The sequence below is a fragment of the Diadema setosum genome, chromosome 8, assembly GCF_964275005.1.
Source record: "Diadema setosum chromosome 8, eeDiaSeto1, whole genome shotgun sequence".
NCBI classification, from domain to species: Eukaryota; Metazoa; Echinodermata; class Echinoidea; order Diadematoida; family Diadematidae; genus Diadema; species Diadema setosum.
In genome coordinates, this window is record NC_092692.1 from 6,666,409 (window position 1) to 6,684,959 (window position 18,551).

An 18,551-nucleotide genomic window follows, 5' to 3' on the forward strand; every position below is an offset into this window, starting at 1 on the left:
AGTCAGTTCTCTCATGCGTATGGGCGTCTGAGCACCAAGCACGGCATGCTTGAAAGGGGCTCTCTCAAAGGGCTATTATTGGTGGTGGACTCGTTGTTTTATCATCGCTTTATCGTTGCTACTATTCACTGTAGAATTGACTATTCATGTTCCTTTACTGTACACATGATACAGTAACCGATACACGTATAATGCACTCACTAACTACAGACAGTCAAACCTACCTTAGCGGTCATCTGTTCATAGCGGCCAGCTGCCGTATACGGCCACTGAAAAAAAGTTCCCCCCCCCCCCTCCGAGAAAAGCATTGTTATCGACCTATAGCAGCCACCTGTCTAAACGACCACTCTCTTGTCTTCCCTGGGTGGCCGCTATAGAAAGGTCTGACTACATGTACATACAAAGAGGGGATTTTAGCCATGGATACGCAGAAAAAGGGAGAATGTGGACCCCCTGAAAATTTCACGAATTTTGCTCTTTTTTTAACGTCAGAATGAGAATTTGAATATGTAATTTGAATCCAGTCATCTCGTTTCATCATTTCTCCGTCTTCTTTCCTTCCGTGTTTAAATGGTCCATCCCACTCCCCACCACCCTCTTTCTAAAAACAGCCAGGCTCTATTCCACCGTATTCACCAGGCCTGCATCGCGATCACGATAAAGCCGCCATGACGTCGAAAGCCTCGACGCCCGACTCGGAGATAAGCGCGCCGGAAGAGAACTGCTACCGCCTGGTCGTCCTGGGCTCGCCGAAGGTCGGAAAGACGGCCATCGTCAGCCGCTTCCTCACCGGCAAGTTCGACGACAGCTACACGCCCACCATCGAAGACTTCCACCGGAAGATCTACAAGATCAAAGGGCAGGTGTACCAGCTGGACATTCTCGACACGTCCGGTAACAACCCGTTTCCAGCCATCCACAAGCTGTCGATACTTACAGGTGGGTCCCTCGACACAGACCAATATTTTGATGCAATAAGTTTGAGGACTGTTAAACTGTTGTCAAGTCATTTGACACGGTGTTCAACTGGTGTTTTTAAAGGGGCAAAATTCAGCTCACATCATTCCAACAAAGCTAATGGTGTTACGTCTTTAAAAAGACGCCAAAAGATGTTTTCAAAGTTGAAGTGTAATCACTGAAACAAGGCAGTATTAGGAGTCCATGGGTTTAACGCTGTGTTTAAAGATGACCTGATATCTATATTAATCATGAGTGTTGATAAAATTATCAGACTTTGCTGTTTGTTGTTTTTTGCTGGGTTTTTCATTGATCCTAGAACATTTCTCCTTTTGTTCTCATTTTTTTTCTTTGAGGTCACCCCATTAACTTTGTTGAATATTCTTATCTTTTAAGTCCTACTAAATAACTTTGGAAAAATTGCAAAGGCACTGAACTGTTGCTTTTTCTAAGAAAAGATCTCATAGTAATCTAACGTGATCTGTTATGTCAATTCAGCGATAATTGTTATCTTTTTTATTTATGCTTCTTGTGTATCATTAAAATGCGTGTCCAATATTAATCATTACATTTCAGGCTATATGTCCTGACCCTGTCTGATGAATAATGAAAGGTTGAATTGAACTGAATTAAAATCAACGATCATATTCAAAGATTACAAATACACAAACGCGCGCTTTGCTGAGGATGTTACTTAATTCCAATACACTCGACGCTGTTATTTCAGTTCAGTTGGTCATGATAATTCTAATAAACATTGTATACATTAATTGGCTACAAAGAAGACCTAGTCATTTTGAAATATGTATAATCTTTTTTTCTTCTCAAAAGATAGGTACTGTAGACACAGCTCCGTAATGTCCTGGTGTGGTCGGTTATGCAGTAAAAAGCCTTGGCTTGGCATTGATGGGAACGTTTTAGTATTCATTTAATTCGGCTTCGTCATTAGAATGTTCTTCTTGTCTTCATTTTTTTTTAGTTAGGATCTAATGCATGCCGTTTCTTTGACCTTGTATAGTTTCGCACAGAAAGGAATTTCCTGAAAAGATTATCTCTACTTTAGGTCTACGGCGGAATATAGAATGTACAGAGTTCTGCGTGTCAAGGTTCCTGAGACCGCTGGGCGGTCTAAGTAACTTACAGCTGTAATCTTGCAAGACGTCAACAACCCTTTTTTTTTTTGTCATCAAAACCCTTCTTCGAACCCCAGTTGAAATGAGCAAAGCCTTTGCATTTTGAACGGTCGCCGGAAGCCATTAAGACTTTCTAGGATTTTGGCCAGCTTAATGACTGCGAGGAAGAGTTTCGAGGGATTTTAAACATCGATCTCCTCTTTCCCTATTGCGATGAAGGAATTACATGACAGGTGGAGCAATGAATTAAATTAGACTATAGCAGAAAAAAAAGAGTGATATCAGGTTTCGTCGACAGAAAATACTGTCGATCATATTTCAAAGGAGTTTAATAGGATATCATCCTCCTCTCTTGTCATTTTTTTTCTTTTCTCCATAAGCGTTGCCACATCTTGTGTGTGTATGTGTATGTGTTTGCTTGTGTGTTTGTTCGTTTGTTTGTTTGTCTGTTTGTTTGTTTGTTTGTTTTTGTAGGGGAGTAGCTTTTTGCAAAGCATCTCCTCGACCTACAACAATACAGTGATTGTTTTGTGGATCCTGCATTTTGATCACCTCTTCCAATATGTCGTCGTTCTGTGAGAGAAGTCATTTTTTGGGGCAGTGTTTTTCCCGTATCCGGGCAATTACCCCCAGAGGGCAATTACCCCCAGCTAAATACTGGTTAGTGGTAAGGTTAAAATAAAGATTAGGGTTAGGGTTAGGTATAGGGTTAGGATTAGGGCCAGGAGAAGGGTCCGGGGTAATTGCCCAGGGGGCAATTGCCCTATATAGACCCTGTTTTTCCACCGTTACGGTAAAACATGACATATTATTTCACTGAAATCATGCCAGCGAGTTCACCTCCCTTCTCCCTTCTTTTGTTTTCCCTCTCAAAGTTGTCGTTATTTTTTTTTCTAGTCAACACCAGGTAGCTCTCCACAAGTTAGGACATTCCAGATAATGTATAGTGACTCGGTTATGAAATAGGCAGCTGAACTACATATTAGAAGGAGAACTCGAAATGCCTTCCTTTTTTGTAGTGTTGTGGCGTTTTGTTGTTGTTCTTTTTTCTGCTTCTGCCTTGCGGGAAACGTCTTTAAGTTGATCAAGAGCAATTCGTCTACACGTCCAGCGTGTTGCCAATTTAGCTGTTGATAGGGTTTTCTGTTTCTGAACGCACCAATTTCCACATTGTACAATCGACATAAGGGTTTTACAGACGAGATCGAGAAGATCTGATTACCCCCGGCACACTTGATGATGGGGTACGAAGGGGTATGGCGGACAACGTTCGAAAGGGGTAATGTTTCTTTTTCCGAATACTGGTTAATCCGAAAATGAAATTAGGCTCGTTATTCCGAAAAAATTCGTTGTTCAAATAAAAAAACACACACACAAACCACCACAATTTTCAAATATAATTTTATACCTAAAGGTTCGTTTATCGAAAAATGAAGAAGGGTTCGTTAGTATTCGTGGCTATATTCCAGTTCGTAAGGTTTGGAATTCCAAAAATGAAATGAAGTTCGATATTTTGAAGGTTCTTCAACCCGAAAATGAAACAATCTTCGTTATTCCGAAGATTCGTTAATCTTAAAGTAAAATAAGGTTCGTTACTCCAAAAATGGAATGACAGTGCATACTGCAATGAGCCTCTGGATTACGAACCTTATATCGTTTTCGGATTAGCGAACCATCGGAGTAACTTTTTTTTTTATTTTCTTATAAACGAACCTTCGGCATAACTAACATTAATTCGGATTAAGAAACCATCGAAATAACTAACCATCGTAATAACAAACTTTAACCGTTTCAAAGTCTCCTTACGTTAAAAAATAATGGCAATGCCGTCACAGAATTTAATCCCACTCATGTTTTGCGTGATTATTTTAAATGATCAGTGGAAGAAAGGGGAACAGCTTTTCTATAAGAAATTTATTGCTATTGTTGTCTCATGTAATTTACATTAGATTAAAAGTCAGCAAGATCAACAACAAAATTAGTTATATTCGTGAGATCCTGCGACAAGAAACCAAAAGCTTAATTCTTTTATGGTGGCCGTAATTTTCTGTGATGTTAGATTCAGTCATCCTTTATTTTGCTTCGCTCAGTCATTTCAAAAGCATACAGTTCATTATTCACTCATACTTATGTACAAAAACAAAAAAGCTTCATACAGCACTAGCATAGCTTGGTAAATCAACCTTTCATTCATTTGTTTACGTATCTATTTTCATTATTATTTGTTTTATTTGATTTACTTCATGAACGTTTTTTTGCGTATATCTTATGTCTAGTGTATTCATGTATGTACATATACTTTATAGTTAGTTTGTTATTTTTTCTATGAAGGCTAATCTATCTATCTATTATAAGTTCTTCTTTCACTCTAACAGTTCAATACACATCAAGTCTAGCCATGATTATCAGATGTTATTTTAGTATTTAAGTAAATACTTTTATTTTTCCTTTGCAACAGAAAAGATAATAAGAATTACACAGATACATGAAGTAATATAGTGTAGGGCAACAGAATAGCCATCAGGAACATTTTACAGTTTCTGATAATAACTTGCGATTAACTTTCATTATCATTTAATTTCATTTCATTCAATAAGTTTTCCACACAAATTATAGTCATATATTGATCAATGAATACCAGTTAATATCTGAAAATTCTAATGTGACAAGTTAATTATGTCACTGATAGGTGTTGTTTCTCTTCTGTTATAAGCAAACAGCGTACAATGGATCGTAATATCCGCTGGATAAGCTCATGATCAGTTTTGAATAACCTACATGGTACTATAAATGATCTGATTTGTTTTTGTGTCTTCCGTATCACTTCCCCCTTTCCTCAATGGCTCCCGTGGTCCTGAGCTCATAATAATATGTCAGTTACCCCCAAAGTGTTTTGTTGTGCTGTTATCTGTCGTTACCTTCTAAGATAACATCTTTTAAACCTTAATTCTCTTGATGAAAATGCTAAGACGGTCTTTTGTTTTTGTCATGTAATAATGACCACACCGGTCAGGACTTACGTCTGATTTTTGTCTTTGCCTTCAGATATGTCTTTAATGCAAAAACGCCGTGAGGCAAAGCATTTCACCCGTATTTAGTGGACAAGAAGGCAGCTTCTAAAATCTGATGGGTGCGATTTCCCTTGACCAAAACATCTCGTTAGCTGATGCTCATAATGCCAAACCGCAACCAGGGAAGTATAGAATGACGTACGTCATTAATCCCTGAAGCGCGCATGACGTTTTGACACCTGATCAAAATTTGCTTGGTCTGTATATTGCACGCTCGTGCGTGTGTGTCATTGAAGTTAGCCTGTCGTATCCCTTGTGATCATTGTCAGTCCATGACGGTTTTGAGAAAGTTGGCATGTGCTCAGTAATCAAACCATGAACTTTTCTGGCGATCTCGTGTGCGAAGTGTGGCGCCGTCGAAAAGTACTAAAACAGCCGTCGTACGCGGCATAAAGCTATACAACAGGACGTTCGCGATGTCGTACGAGCTCCTCCGACACGTATACACCACAGCGGCCAGGCAAGTAGCGTGACGATCTCGTTGCAATCGATATGCCTTAAACGATACCCCCTTCCAAAGCCCATTAAAAATCAATCCGTCAACAAGCACATTAAAACACAGCGCTGCTTAATTATTGCAGGCGCGGTGAATAATAACGGTAATCGATTGTTAATGGTGTTTTTTAGCATCCTCGATCGCACCAAGAGTATTGAATACCTAGACGATCGTAATGTGTGTGTCGCACAACGGAGACGCGTTCGCCAGAAATTGCGTGACACGCATGCGTAATGAGAAAATGAAAATAATCCCCATACACTCCGTAGACTTACCATTCCTTCATTGGAAAGGGAGACTGTCTGGGACTTAAAGTAAACCCTGTCTCCGTCTGGTATCCAGAATCACTGATATCATTATTTCATATTCTAAGATCGTACAGAGTGTGAAGAAAAGGGGAAAATCCCACTGAAGTGGTCAAACACATAAAATGCCGGCTGATATTTGCAATAGCCTTCAGAACTGAAGGAGGCACATTATTCTAAACACGAAGAAGAAGGAGAAAAAACGACTTGTTAAATACTTAAGGAATTGAGAAAAAAGACTGTATATAAGGAGCATAAAATGCCCATAGTCCACCATCCTTTTAGATGACTGCCATGTATCAACGTGATGTCCAAGATTTTAGAATGTAGTAAACCTTAATGTGTAAACGATTGATTAATTTCATTTCCTTTTCCTCTTTCTCATTCTTCCTCATCATTATTATGACTCTGATATTATTCTCTGATGTGAATGCATTAAATCTTTGAAACCATTCTTTATTTTTCTACAAAATTCAAACGTAATCATATCCTGAACCTGTACCCAGCGCGGGTGAAAGTATACCTCATACCTCACTAAACAACGTTTAGTTGTTCCGAAAGTTATGTAAATAATGTATTCTGATTTATAGAAAAAATAACTGTTCCCCAAACAAAAAAAAAAAGGTGGTTGTTTGTCGTAGTAAAGAGAAGATGCAGGAACCTATGAGGGACACTCTTGCAATCTTTGATATTCCCATGTTCGCCTGCCTTGTTAAGATTCAAAAGGTTACATCAACAACAAAAATACAGTCAAATGAAGTCAGAAAACGACAAGGGTTTTTTTTAAGGAAAATCTAAAAAAACGGCGAAGGCTTGCAGAAGGAAAACAGTCAAAAATAGATATTTTTATCTCTCTTTTCTAGATGTCCATGACTCAGATAGCAAATCGAATTTTTGTCAGCTGACCAGACACAAGTTAATGTTCTTAAAGAAGAGAAATTGCTTTCAAGCGCATGTCCTCGCATAGTCAGTCGCTCGACTGTTCCACTGAATAAACGAAAAACTCTTCGCAGCTGCGCTTGTTTACTAAATTTACATGGTTCCACCCGCTTCCCTTTTTTCTTATCAACAACCTGGTTCTCCACTTTGGTGGGGGAATAGGATCATGCACAGGAAAGGGTCCCATCTCAACAGTTTTTTTCTCTATTCTAGCTTTCTCGATAAAAAGCATGTCCTGGTTGCAGCTACCGACTCGATTTAGAAACAAAAGAAAACATAAAGTCTTTGGAAGCGATGGCTCTTCTCTTTTTGAAAGTATACAATGCACCTGCCAAAAGAACTTATACTAAAAGCAAGATACAAATTGATAGCGACAAATTGAGGTAGAGGAGGGGGAAGAGATTTCCGTTTTTTCCTAAACCATGCTTTATCGCATTTTGCAGGGGAAGCGGTACCTTTCATGGATGATAAAGCGGGGGGGGGGGGGTAGTCAAGTTTAGTTTCGAGAGACCGGTATGCATTACTGTTTGTCGAATCGAATAAGCTATAGAATTATTGTTAATGTAACTCACTATGACCCTAAATTTAGATTGCGGGAGAGAATAAAGTATGTATGATCGAACTAACAAAAGATTAACGTGAATATAGAAAGATAGTATAACACGTTCAAATGAGTCATTGGTGAATCAAGTTTAGATTATATTACACGGCATTTCTGTAGTCATTTTCGGTATGTATGAGCAAGAAGGTCGAGACAGACCGTGAACCTGATGCGTTGATTGTTCAACTCCTTCCCTACCCCACCCCATGCTTTTTATATACATGCACTATATTCAGCGCATATACTCTGAGTCAACGGCAGGATAGAGCGACAAAATAAATAATAGAGTCAGCTTTTTTTTCAGATCACGTGACAAGCTGGTTGTGAGAGAAAAGCGGCCGCAGCGCCATGATACTTGAACAGCTATGTCGAGCATCACGCAGTGTCGAGAGTGCGACGGACACACGGTTTATTGCCCCAGCTGTGAATAGCTCCTGCGCCATTCTTTGCACTTCCTCCGCGCATTGATTTACTACCGGCAGACCGGTGCATTTTATACCTCTTTTGAAATACTCCATAATGTTCTTGTTTTCTTTTGACACAAACAACAAAATAGAAAGAAAGAAAAAAGGCACACACTCCAAAGAAACTCTCTCCAAAAGCAATATTCTACGGTGAGTCTATATAATGATATATAGGTGTATTATAGGCAGAGTCATGCCTTTCATATTAATATGCAACCGGAAGAAAGTAAAATCTCATCTGGTACTGGGTTCATTTGTTATGAAGACTCGCCGGCCATCTTGACATGGCGCAGCCTGGTCACTTATCTGGACACTAGATCGAAAGAGCTTTCAACTACCCTTGGCTACTGTAAACGGAGCGAGTTTCAGAGCGAGTTAGATGCTGATGGAAATCATTCTGTACGCGTCCCCTCCAATTTTCCTGAACTAATTTGATATATGAAGAATCTGTTCGTTCTGGTTCCGGTTTCATTTCGATATACCGGCAATGGCCTGTGAAAACAGAGGCTACGTGTATACACACGAAATGGACACACATTCCTTCGTTACGCGGGGCCAATTCATCGAAAGTGAGTTGCATTCGAATAATACTTCCGATCAAAATTACAGTTTGTATACAGACATGTGTAAAAGAGTGGTATTAATAGGGATTTTACCCGTATTCAAGTCTACTGAAGATTTTTCAGTATTTTTTAACTATCTATACTCTTTAAAAAGAATAGAGTGAAAATGTTCACTCTTGAAGGAGTGAATAACAGAAAAGAGTGGGTTTAGAGTGATATTGGAGTGAATTTTGAGCGAAAATGTTCATTTTCACTCATTTTGGAGTGACCTTAGTTGAAGAATTTGGAATGATCCCTGAGGTCACTTCAAAATGAGTGAAAACAAACATTTTCACTCATAGTTCACTCAAATTTCACTCGAAACTCGCTCTTTTCTGTTATTCACTCCTTCAAAAAACTTAACATTTTCACCCGATTTTTAGAGAGTAATGTACTCCTTGTCAGAGTATTTCGTTTGTAGTCTTTACATGCATAGGAATATGTTACAAAGAGCACACACAGTATATACATAATGCAAAATTCATCAACAACAACCTGTGATTATGTTTGCATTGATTAATCCATAAATCGCAACATCAAAAAAAATGTTGCATTATCCATTTTCATAGTGATCGGAGTGTTTTTGTAATGCCATCTCTTTCGGCATATATTAGAAATGTAAAAAAAAAAGTAGAAAAGAAAGGTAAATCGATTTCAGGAGAACGGAAACGAACTACCGGTTCGATTTTCCCCCTTTATACGGACGATAATATTCCATTGACGCCTGAAATCACCTGCTGCTACCGGATTAGGATTCCAACCGATATGAGGCGCCCTGGAATAATCATCCTCGTGAATCTTTTACCAACTGCAAGTACCCTGAGTATAAGTAAAGATAGGCTGTATGAACTATTCAAAGAACGTGGTTGCGTGTAGAATGGAATAATCATCCCATAGCTGGTCATCACATTACTGTCGATTTTATTTCTTCTCGTCAGTTGCGTTTTTGATAAAAATGCAGTTGGTACACTGGTACAAACCTGCGCAGTAAACACGACATAATTTCATATCGGTGGAACTCTCAACGCCTATATGCAAGCGAATTGGCCTCTTTTTACAAACGTCTGAATGAATGGAACTCTACAAAACTTGCACCGTCTTTTTGTTTATTTATTTATTTGTTTGTTTGTTTTTTGACATAAAAAAGCTACGAGCAAAATGCGTCCATATCATAGTGCGTTACACGTTATGTAGTTTTACTGTACACCCCCTTCCCGCTAGACAACCGCTGAGTTTAAATGTATTTTACGCATATATCCTTGATATACTTTGAACAGTCTGTAAACGAATATTTTCCTCTAGAAAAAAGAAGAAGAAGGAAGGCATAAAATTCAGGGACTTGTGCAAAAATCTGATGGCTCGTTAGGAGATCATTGAATGTTTTGGTGAGGAACCCGGAAGCATAGCTTCTGATGATCCTTCACCAGAAACTGTCCGCCGTTCCTCAAGAAATAAAACAAATAAAAACAGAAAGGGTTATATTTTTGGCCTGTGTGTTTACATATCGGGGTAAAATAATCCTCAACGACTGACAACGTCAAGGAGAAAAATAACAGCTGGGCCGAGCATCGAAGATGTGAGATATTTCTTGTTAGAGTGTGTTGTTATCGTTCTTGTAAACAGTCTGTGTTCTTCTCCTGCCAAGATCGTCACTTGTGTTTGCTGTTTCTGCCACGATGGAAAGTCCTGAATATATATAAAGATGAGACGGAAAACAAGTGCAGTGATGGAGAAGACCCCGTGATAATTCGATGTTAAAGGTTGCACCCCATCTGCGCCTTCTTATTGTTATTGCTTGTGATGATGATGATGGTGATGATGATGATAATGATGGTGATGATGATGATGATGATGATGATGATGATCGTCTATCTTGTCCAATCGCTGATGTCTTTTTGGCGCCAAACAAGACAAAATGCCAGAATGTGCAGTGACAATCTGTAAATAAAAATGTTCACAGCAACCGACTAATCGTAACAGGAGGGTAATAATTATGCATTGCTGAATGAATACAGATTGTGCATTGTCTTTTCGCTATTTCCCTATCCCTCCCTCGCTGTCCGTTGCTCTTTCTCTGTGAGAATTTTCTAAACACCAACAGTTATGTGTGCAGAAATTCGGGGGGGGGGGGCAGGGTGTTGTGACCCCTCATTTTGCGCAAATGCAATTTATTCCCTTATAGGTTAGCCAGAACGAGGTGATGATGCTTTTTGTCGAAGTTGAAGGAGAACCTCTGGGAAATATAGTTCCATGTCGTCCTGCAGAAACCGACATAATTGTGAAATCTATCGATACTTTTAGGTCAACGACGAAATTGATTCACGGGAGTCTTTTTTTGTTGTTGCAATTTTCCCTCTGAACGTCGAAGCTTGAACGACGCCACAAACCTGTTTTCGTCGTCGTTCCTGTCGGTGTTGTATTCCTGTTTGTTCCATGTCATCGTTTTCGATATCTACCGAATCTTGAGGGGGGGGGGTGGGGGAGGGCGTATTGCGGGATCACACGACATACTTCCGCTCACTGGTATCTACGTTCGTATATTCAGCACATTGTGGGAGAATATGTTGCCCTATCTTTTACCCTTCCTGGCTTTATCGGCTCCTCCGCGTATGTATCGGGGTGGCGTATCACCACTGATATGATCAGCTGACCTTTGCGATGCGGTGTCGGAATTTGTTTACGACCAATTGTTGCGGGAAATGATGCCAATTGAACGCTGGTTGATACGCCACAGGAATATTGCCTCAACTACCGACGACATATTCCGCGACATCCCTATTTTTCGCTGCATCTCAAACTTTTTTAATACGAGCTTAAGTTATGCATTCCGCCTCACCCTCTCTTTGTAATGTGCGCCGGCGAAATGAAGGGGGAGGGGGGGGGGGGGCTGGTTGCGAGCAACACGCATTGCTTTGCGTTCTGTCTGGTTTCATACTCGTGTGTGTATTTCAAAGCTGGTTAACGCTTGTCGGGTGCAGAACGAAATGCAGTTATCCATGCCCGCGGTGTAAAGCGTAATTTCATTTGGAAGGCCGGAGAATACAAATGAACCACTCGTTAGCATAATTTACGGAAGGCATGAGGAACAATCCCCTCCCCGGGCGGCGGACACTGTGTCTGTGAAAGTTTATAAGAATTATTTCTGCCGCCACATTATCCTAGGAGGAAGAGAGGAAGGGTTGTTTTGATCTAGCGAGCCTTTTTGATTTTGATTGATAGTGAATGATGCCTAACGAAATGATAGTACCCATTATGATGCTTCCTAGTTCCGATGTGTATAGTGTCAAGGTTATGCCTGATTTATTCAGGGAAATCCTTGTTCCCTTACTCCCACGAGCAGATGTTGTCAAGCCTTAAGTACCTTTCCATCAGAGGGACTCATTTTAGTTTTGATGACGACTTGAATCTAGACTAAATATGGGTCCACGTTGACCAGTGGAAGGGGAGGGGGAGGAATCACAAATTTAACCGTTATAAGAAATACATCATAAAACACACGCGTGATATGGTTAAATCATAGATACACATTAAGATAGATTGGCGTGGTCATTATAAAGGAATATGATAAACAGGAATACTCCTTCAGAACTGCGATCATTCTCAACTTTTCGTTGTATGCAATTTCTTTGTACCTACCGTATATTCACAGCAGATAATTGTATTATACATAAAAGTTCACTTTTTCCAAAGTTGCAAGGGAAAGGCAAACGTGTCTCCGTTTCTTCGTTGTTTTATCATTCTCAACTTTTTCGTTGTTTGCAATTTCTTACCGTATATTCACAATAGATAATCGTAATATATAGAAAAGTCCACTTTTGCCAAAGTCGCAAGGGAAAGGCATAACATGTCTCTGTTTCTTCGTTCTTTTACTGTTGCTATTTTGGGTGTAGGGTCGTGAGAGCCTAACGTCTGCGCAGTCATTAAGAGTCAGGTTTCTCGCTCATCCATAAGGCCCAGTTTCTGATAGTTTGCTTTTTTATTACTCCTCGATCGCTGCGCAGAGTTCCCTGCGATAGAGCAGTGTGGCTGCCAAAGTGATCGATGCGCGGAATCGCTTTCTTATCCAACTCTTCCACCACCCTTAGAACTCGGGCACACACACACACACACAGACATACACACACATACACATACACATACACATACAAACAAACACGTATTATCTCCATACAATATTCTCTCCCTCTTTTTTTTTTCTTTCTCTCCATCTTCTACCTATACAGCACTATACTCTCTTACTACAGATACCTCGCAGTTGATTCAAATTTTAATGATTCAAGGTAACGTTTCAAACCACACACACACACACGCGCGCGCACACACAAACACACACACACACACACACACACATACAAATGTGGCAAGTCTTCGTAAAGTAAAACAGAAACGATTTGTTGTTATATTGAAAAAAGGAAAACATTTTACGAAGCATGGTATATGTAAATATAATTGTTGGTTCTTGTGCATATACCATTCATATCAAAATATTGTATGTCATCACACGTTTCAAATGTTTTTTTTTAAAGTGTTGTGCGTTACAACAGCCTGATATCAAATAAGAATCATACGGAGAAGTCTTCCTTTGAGCGAGATCTTACCTCAGATGACGTAAGCAGGGAGCAACCTCTCTCATGCAAGGTACTATAGGATGTATGGTACACTAGAGGATAACGCACCCTGCTTAGATTCTGTGAATATTCAGTTCAGTTTAGGTCATCATTATAATCACTCCCTCGTGTTCCTCCTCAAGGTCAGCCGACATTGATTCTGGTAATCATTTCACTTACGGTAAATTACCGGGTTTAAATAATGACACTCTACTGGGAACTATCTACAATGTATTCATCCATGGCTTCCGCTCGTGAATCTACACGTGACTCTCCCTGGTTTAATGACACTCTTTACAGGTAGATCAGCAAAGAAAAAGAAGAATTATAGGGGGAAGGAAAAAAGATATATCTGAGCGGGCAGTGACTGATAACATGACGGTCACGTAGTATATTGTATCTAACGAGGCTCGCTCTGCTATACTCGACGAAATAGATACGAACAATGGAGTGACGCAGACTATTCAAAGTCGCTTTGTGCTCGTCGTTTCCAGAAAACTTTGGACGCGAAGGGTAGCTGACATCTCTGGAGCTAATATCGCCAGACCTTGAACCTATAGCTTTGCAATCTGCCAGGTTTTCATCATGATAATTCTCTCTTTTGCATTCATCAATCATTCCTCTTTTGTAAAGTCCATCCAGCAGCGTTTAACCTCCAAATATGTAAAGTATACAATCAAATTTCCTGATGCCTTTACCGGTTGCGTGGCGTCGTGTCAAAGCATCACCAATTTATTGGATTTACAAAGTTTCAAAATGTAACCTTGTCTTTAGTGGCTACATACAATTTTTGACCGTAATCGATGTTTAAAAAAAATTACCAAGATGAAATAGGATTTCAAACTCAAGAATAAATTACGTCTATACATATACAGGGTTCGACATTAGCGGTGGCTGATATGTTATCATTAAGTTTTTGTATATTACATCGTGTTAGATGGTCTACGTAACTGCTGTTGGACGATTGGTCGGAATGCAGGATCGAAATGGTTATATTGCCTTCAGTGACGTTAATCAGTTAATATAGTTTAAGAATTAATTTTGACTGGCTGCCGACGGGGATTGCTATTTTCATCGCCAGAGAATATTTCTCTTTCTTCGCCTAAATCATGATCTCGTGGGCAAACTTATCTTTCGCGGTAATGTCACGTGCTGTATTACACCTCTAAACAGGCAAAATCTGCCTAACATATTTTACAGTATCTCAACTTGTTCAGTATGAAGAATTTCTGGTAGTATCTTTGGGCACGTCTACTTTTCCCTTAATTGCAAAAAACCTGTTAGATTACTCGGTTTTCATCAGGGCCCCTATTCATAAAAAGTTGATATGATAACAACTCTTGCTGGAATCACAATTGTCATGGTTACGACAAGAATGCAGCCTCCTGGTGCCCGTTGCATGAAAGTTACTATTATAGTAACTTTGCCATCCAATGGTAACTACCATGGCAACAATACTCAACAGCCAATCAAAATCAAGAATTCCATGGAAGTTACCATTGGATGGTAAAGTTACCATAATAGTAACTTTTATGCAACGGGCCCCTGATTGGCTGTTGCTATTGGAAGTTGCCATTCCAGCAAGAGTTGACATCCTAACATCTTTTATGAAACAGGGCCCAGGAATACAGCCTTATGCAGAACACATTGGACATGATGTTGGAGAACTTTTATTATATACCATTGCGATCGCTAGAGTTATTTTTGAAAACCTTGACGACTTTCTTGTTCTTTTTTATGTTTTGTTTTTTTTTTACTGCCCTCTCTGTCTTTTGGGTTTTGAGTTGTTCTTCGCTTCGTTTTGTTTCGTTTTATGTAATCTTGAAAGCTGCCCTGTCTCGACAGCAATCGAAACTTGTGTGGAGAGGAAATGAAGGTCGGTTCTCTTCGTCGCTAAGTTGATGACTTGTGTCGGAGTTTCAGCAGAAGTGGCACGCTAAGTCCGAGTTTAATGAACATAGATTGGTAAAGCGCGCGCTAAACGAAAGGAGAGGAATTATTCCGTGTCTCGGCTACAAGCCTTTATAGCGAAGCTCGGGCAAGGTCACGGGGCATAGGAAATTATGAGATCCCAGTATATCTCTTGAGACGGGAAAAATTTGTATCATATTTTGGAAGAAATAATGTGACCGGCCCCGAGATGAGATGGCAAGAGTATCACTCAGCGTCTATGCTTGACTTTACATTGTGGCGGAAGTACACGCAATTAGAGATAATCGAGTGGATTGTTTCTTCGAGTGCTTTCAAAATGTTTCCTTCTATTTCCCCCTTCTCTTGGCTGGAAGCTCGTTACTTCAAGGGAACCAAAAAAAGAAAAATGATTAAAATGGGTTCGAGGAATTTGAGTACATGGAGCAATAACTCGGCGTTGAATATCGCGCTCTCACACCCTCCTGGGCATAAAGATTGTTTGGTGCATCTGATTTCGCGCCCGATGGAGGATAGCCGTAACTATGATCATTGCATGCCGGTGTCCCCGACATCCGCTCAGCCAATCAGAACGCGGAGATTGATTGCCTCGCGCTGTAATTCAGACACTCGAATTCCCGCGTATTTGCAAATTACTTCTCACCTGTTGGTAAATATTTCTATGAAAGAGACTTATGTTTCAAGACTATTTTTTTCGTCTGTTGGTTTTTGTATAGTGTTTATATATATTATATATATATATATATATATATATATATATATATATATACACATATATATCAAAGTTAAATCTAAAAAGCGAAAGCCACGAAAGACTCAACGTGCTTCCCATTTTTCATTATCAAATATGAAATCTGCCAGTGTTTGTGCTTTGGTTTTGTACTGATCTTGTTCAGGTCTGAAATCCTTAATTGGAAGATCCATGTAACATGACCCATGGAACTATCTTAAGAATGGAAGACTTTTCTAATTCTGCTTTAGACAGTTTAAATCCATCTAATTTTAAAACCTTTTGTGTACTTGAAGTGTCAACTGGCACAGAAACCACCATTTGTATGGTGTACACACTGTCCAAAGTTCGTGTAGCACAAAAAGAGTTAAAGGGATGGTACAGTATTGGTGAAGATGAGAATTGGGCTTTTAACTTTTTTCGAGATACCAAGAAACACTTATGATACAGTACAGAGCATACCATTTTAAGAGGAATTCAAAGTTTATTTGATGAAAATCGGGTTTGGAATGACTGAAACATCCAAAGACAAAGTAAAACAAAGCTATCGTAATAAAGTGTGGGTCCCACACTTTATTAGAATCGCTCTTTTTGGATATCTCAGCCATTTCAAAACCAATTTTCATCAAGTTGATAAACGTTGAATTCCTCATAGAATTACATACTCTTTCATATTTCATGAAAGTTTTCTCATTATTTCACCAAAAAATGTTAGAAACCTGAAATTAGGTCTCAACCAAAACTGTACGATCCCTTTAAAGGAATGAATGTCGAACCTCCCCAAAAATGTAGGAATGTTGAGGGATTACTCTTCATCAACCTGATCAAACAGTTTTCATCTGGTGTGAGAATATTCAAGGAGCCCTATGCTGGCACGAACAGGGTTTTCCTATACACGGAATCTCGTCATCGCCGGTGATTAAATTGTGTTGGGTGACTCAGTTGTGTCTGCATGATTGTATAGTTAATATTCGCATAATTATTCTCCATATCACCAAGTTTGGAATGGCTATAATGACTCATCTCACAGTCATAGAGATGCTTATCAAAAAGTTGATCAGGAAACTTTTAAGAGACGTTTTTCTTTTCTCATCCCTTCTCCCCCCCCCCCCCCCTTCTCTTTCGCTTTCTCTCACTCCCTCTTTTTTTCTCTCGCTTTCTTCGTATTTGTCTTTATTTCTAGCCACTTGTTATGTTCATATATCAGTGTAATCATCTAATCATTGTAAGGCGATATCAACTATTCGGGCTATAAGCAGAATGCCGGTAGCTCAAGTCACAAAAAGAGGAAGAAAAAAAGAAGTATAATGATAGGCTTACAGTTTAACTGTGTGATTTTGTTTGTATACTGTTTATGTATTTGTGTGGACGTTTGTAGATGTGTGCGCGCAGTAAAGGCCCATTCGATTAGTGCGCCGCGAGCGCAACACCTTTTCTGCCGTGAATAAATTAGTGTTTGGTAATCCAGCGACGGTCGTTAGCTCACCGGTTCTGTTTGGGCACGGCTCCTTCTTGATGATAATATGCTGTTCAAGCTCCCTCTGGATCTCCAAGATTTTTGCCAGCAGCTACGGAATCAGCTCGCGCAAATCAATTATGTTGGTTGCCGGCGCAGCGACCAAAACAGGTCTCCGCCAAGAGCCGTCCAGCTCACCGCGGGCCATTTTATACGATGTAAAACTTTCGTCCCATTTTTACCGCTTATTTATCCAATCAATATCGAGTCTCCAGGACAGAGGGAGAGGGAAAAAGGAAGGGAGAAAGAGAGGGAGAGACAAAAGGTAGAGAGAGAGAAAAAAATAAACAGCTAAAGACAGAAAAGAGGGTATAGGTAAGACAGATTTGATATATGAGAAAGGGAAAGAAAATACGGTGCTTCGCCAGAGTACACAACTAATAGTGTGTATGCCTGCATGCATCCGCTCAGTTGCGTGCCACATTTTTGTAATAGAATGACGATTACGATGGCAGACTGCGTTAAACAATTTTATCCCTTTTCTATAATGGATATATCTCATTCTCCGTCACGTATTGCACAGATATCAAGCCCCCGCCCCTTTTTCTTTCTCCCTACCCCACCTCTCTCTCTCTCTCTCTCTCTCTCCTCTCTCTCTTGAATTGAATCGTGCTTATCTTATCGTACTTCTAAACACTATTTGAGATAAAGCTATTACATTAATGGCAATAGTTATTGAGTCTATTGACGTTTCCAGAAGACTATGGTTTGTGGAGTCGCGATCATTATCTGTTTTATAATATTCTTTACAATTCTTCACTCGGTTTCCCCATATTTCTCTCCGTATTTCTTTTGTACTCAAATGATATTTCCTTTTTTGGTCCTTCACCTTTTCCCTTTTCGTTCTCTTCCTGTGGGTTTGTGTTCGTATGCTTCTTCTGCTTATTCAGATTTGCCATTTCATTTTTCATTTTCTTTCCTGTCCCCTTTTCGCTTTGAATTCTTGCATTCTTTTCTCATCTGCATGTCTTTTCCCGGTGCTTCTGAATCTTTCTGTAAGCGTTTCGCCGCCCTTCAGCTTGGCTTGCCCACCCTTTTCGAATCTTCCCGACATGGGGGGCGTAGGCATAACGCATCCGTGATTTCCCGCACTAATTTGCGCGGGAAATCTCTACATATTAGTTTTCCGAGCAGGCAGCGACGATCAGGCATGAATAACGCGAGTTTGGTAATGAGATTATCAAGTGTATCGATGTCGGTC

At 39.7% G+C, this 18,551-nt stretch overlaps 1 protein-coding gene across 1 annotated transcript in view; it reads left to right on the forward strand.

Annotated features, from left to right (window-relative positions):
• The first annotated feature begins 668 nt into the window (after positions 1-668).
• The window catches only part of LOC140232294 (dexamethasone-induced Ras-related protein 1-like), a 28,045-nt gene continuing 10,162 nt past the window's right edge, over positions 669-18,551 (forward strand). The window contains exon 1 of the mRNA XM_072312423.1: positions 669-939. Coding sequence (XP_072168524.1) covers positions 669-939 — 271 coding nt within the window. The remainder of the gene's footprint in view (positions 940-18,551) is intronic.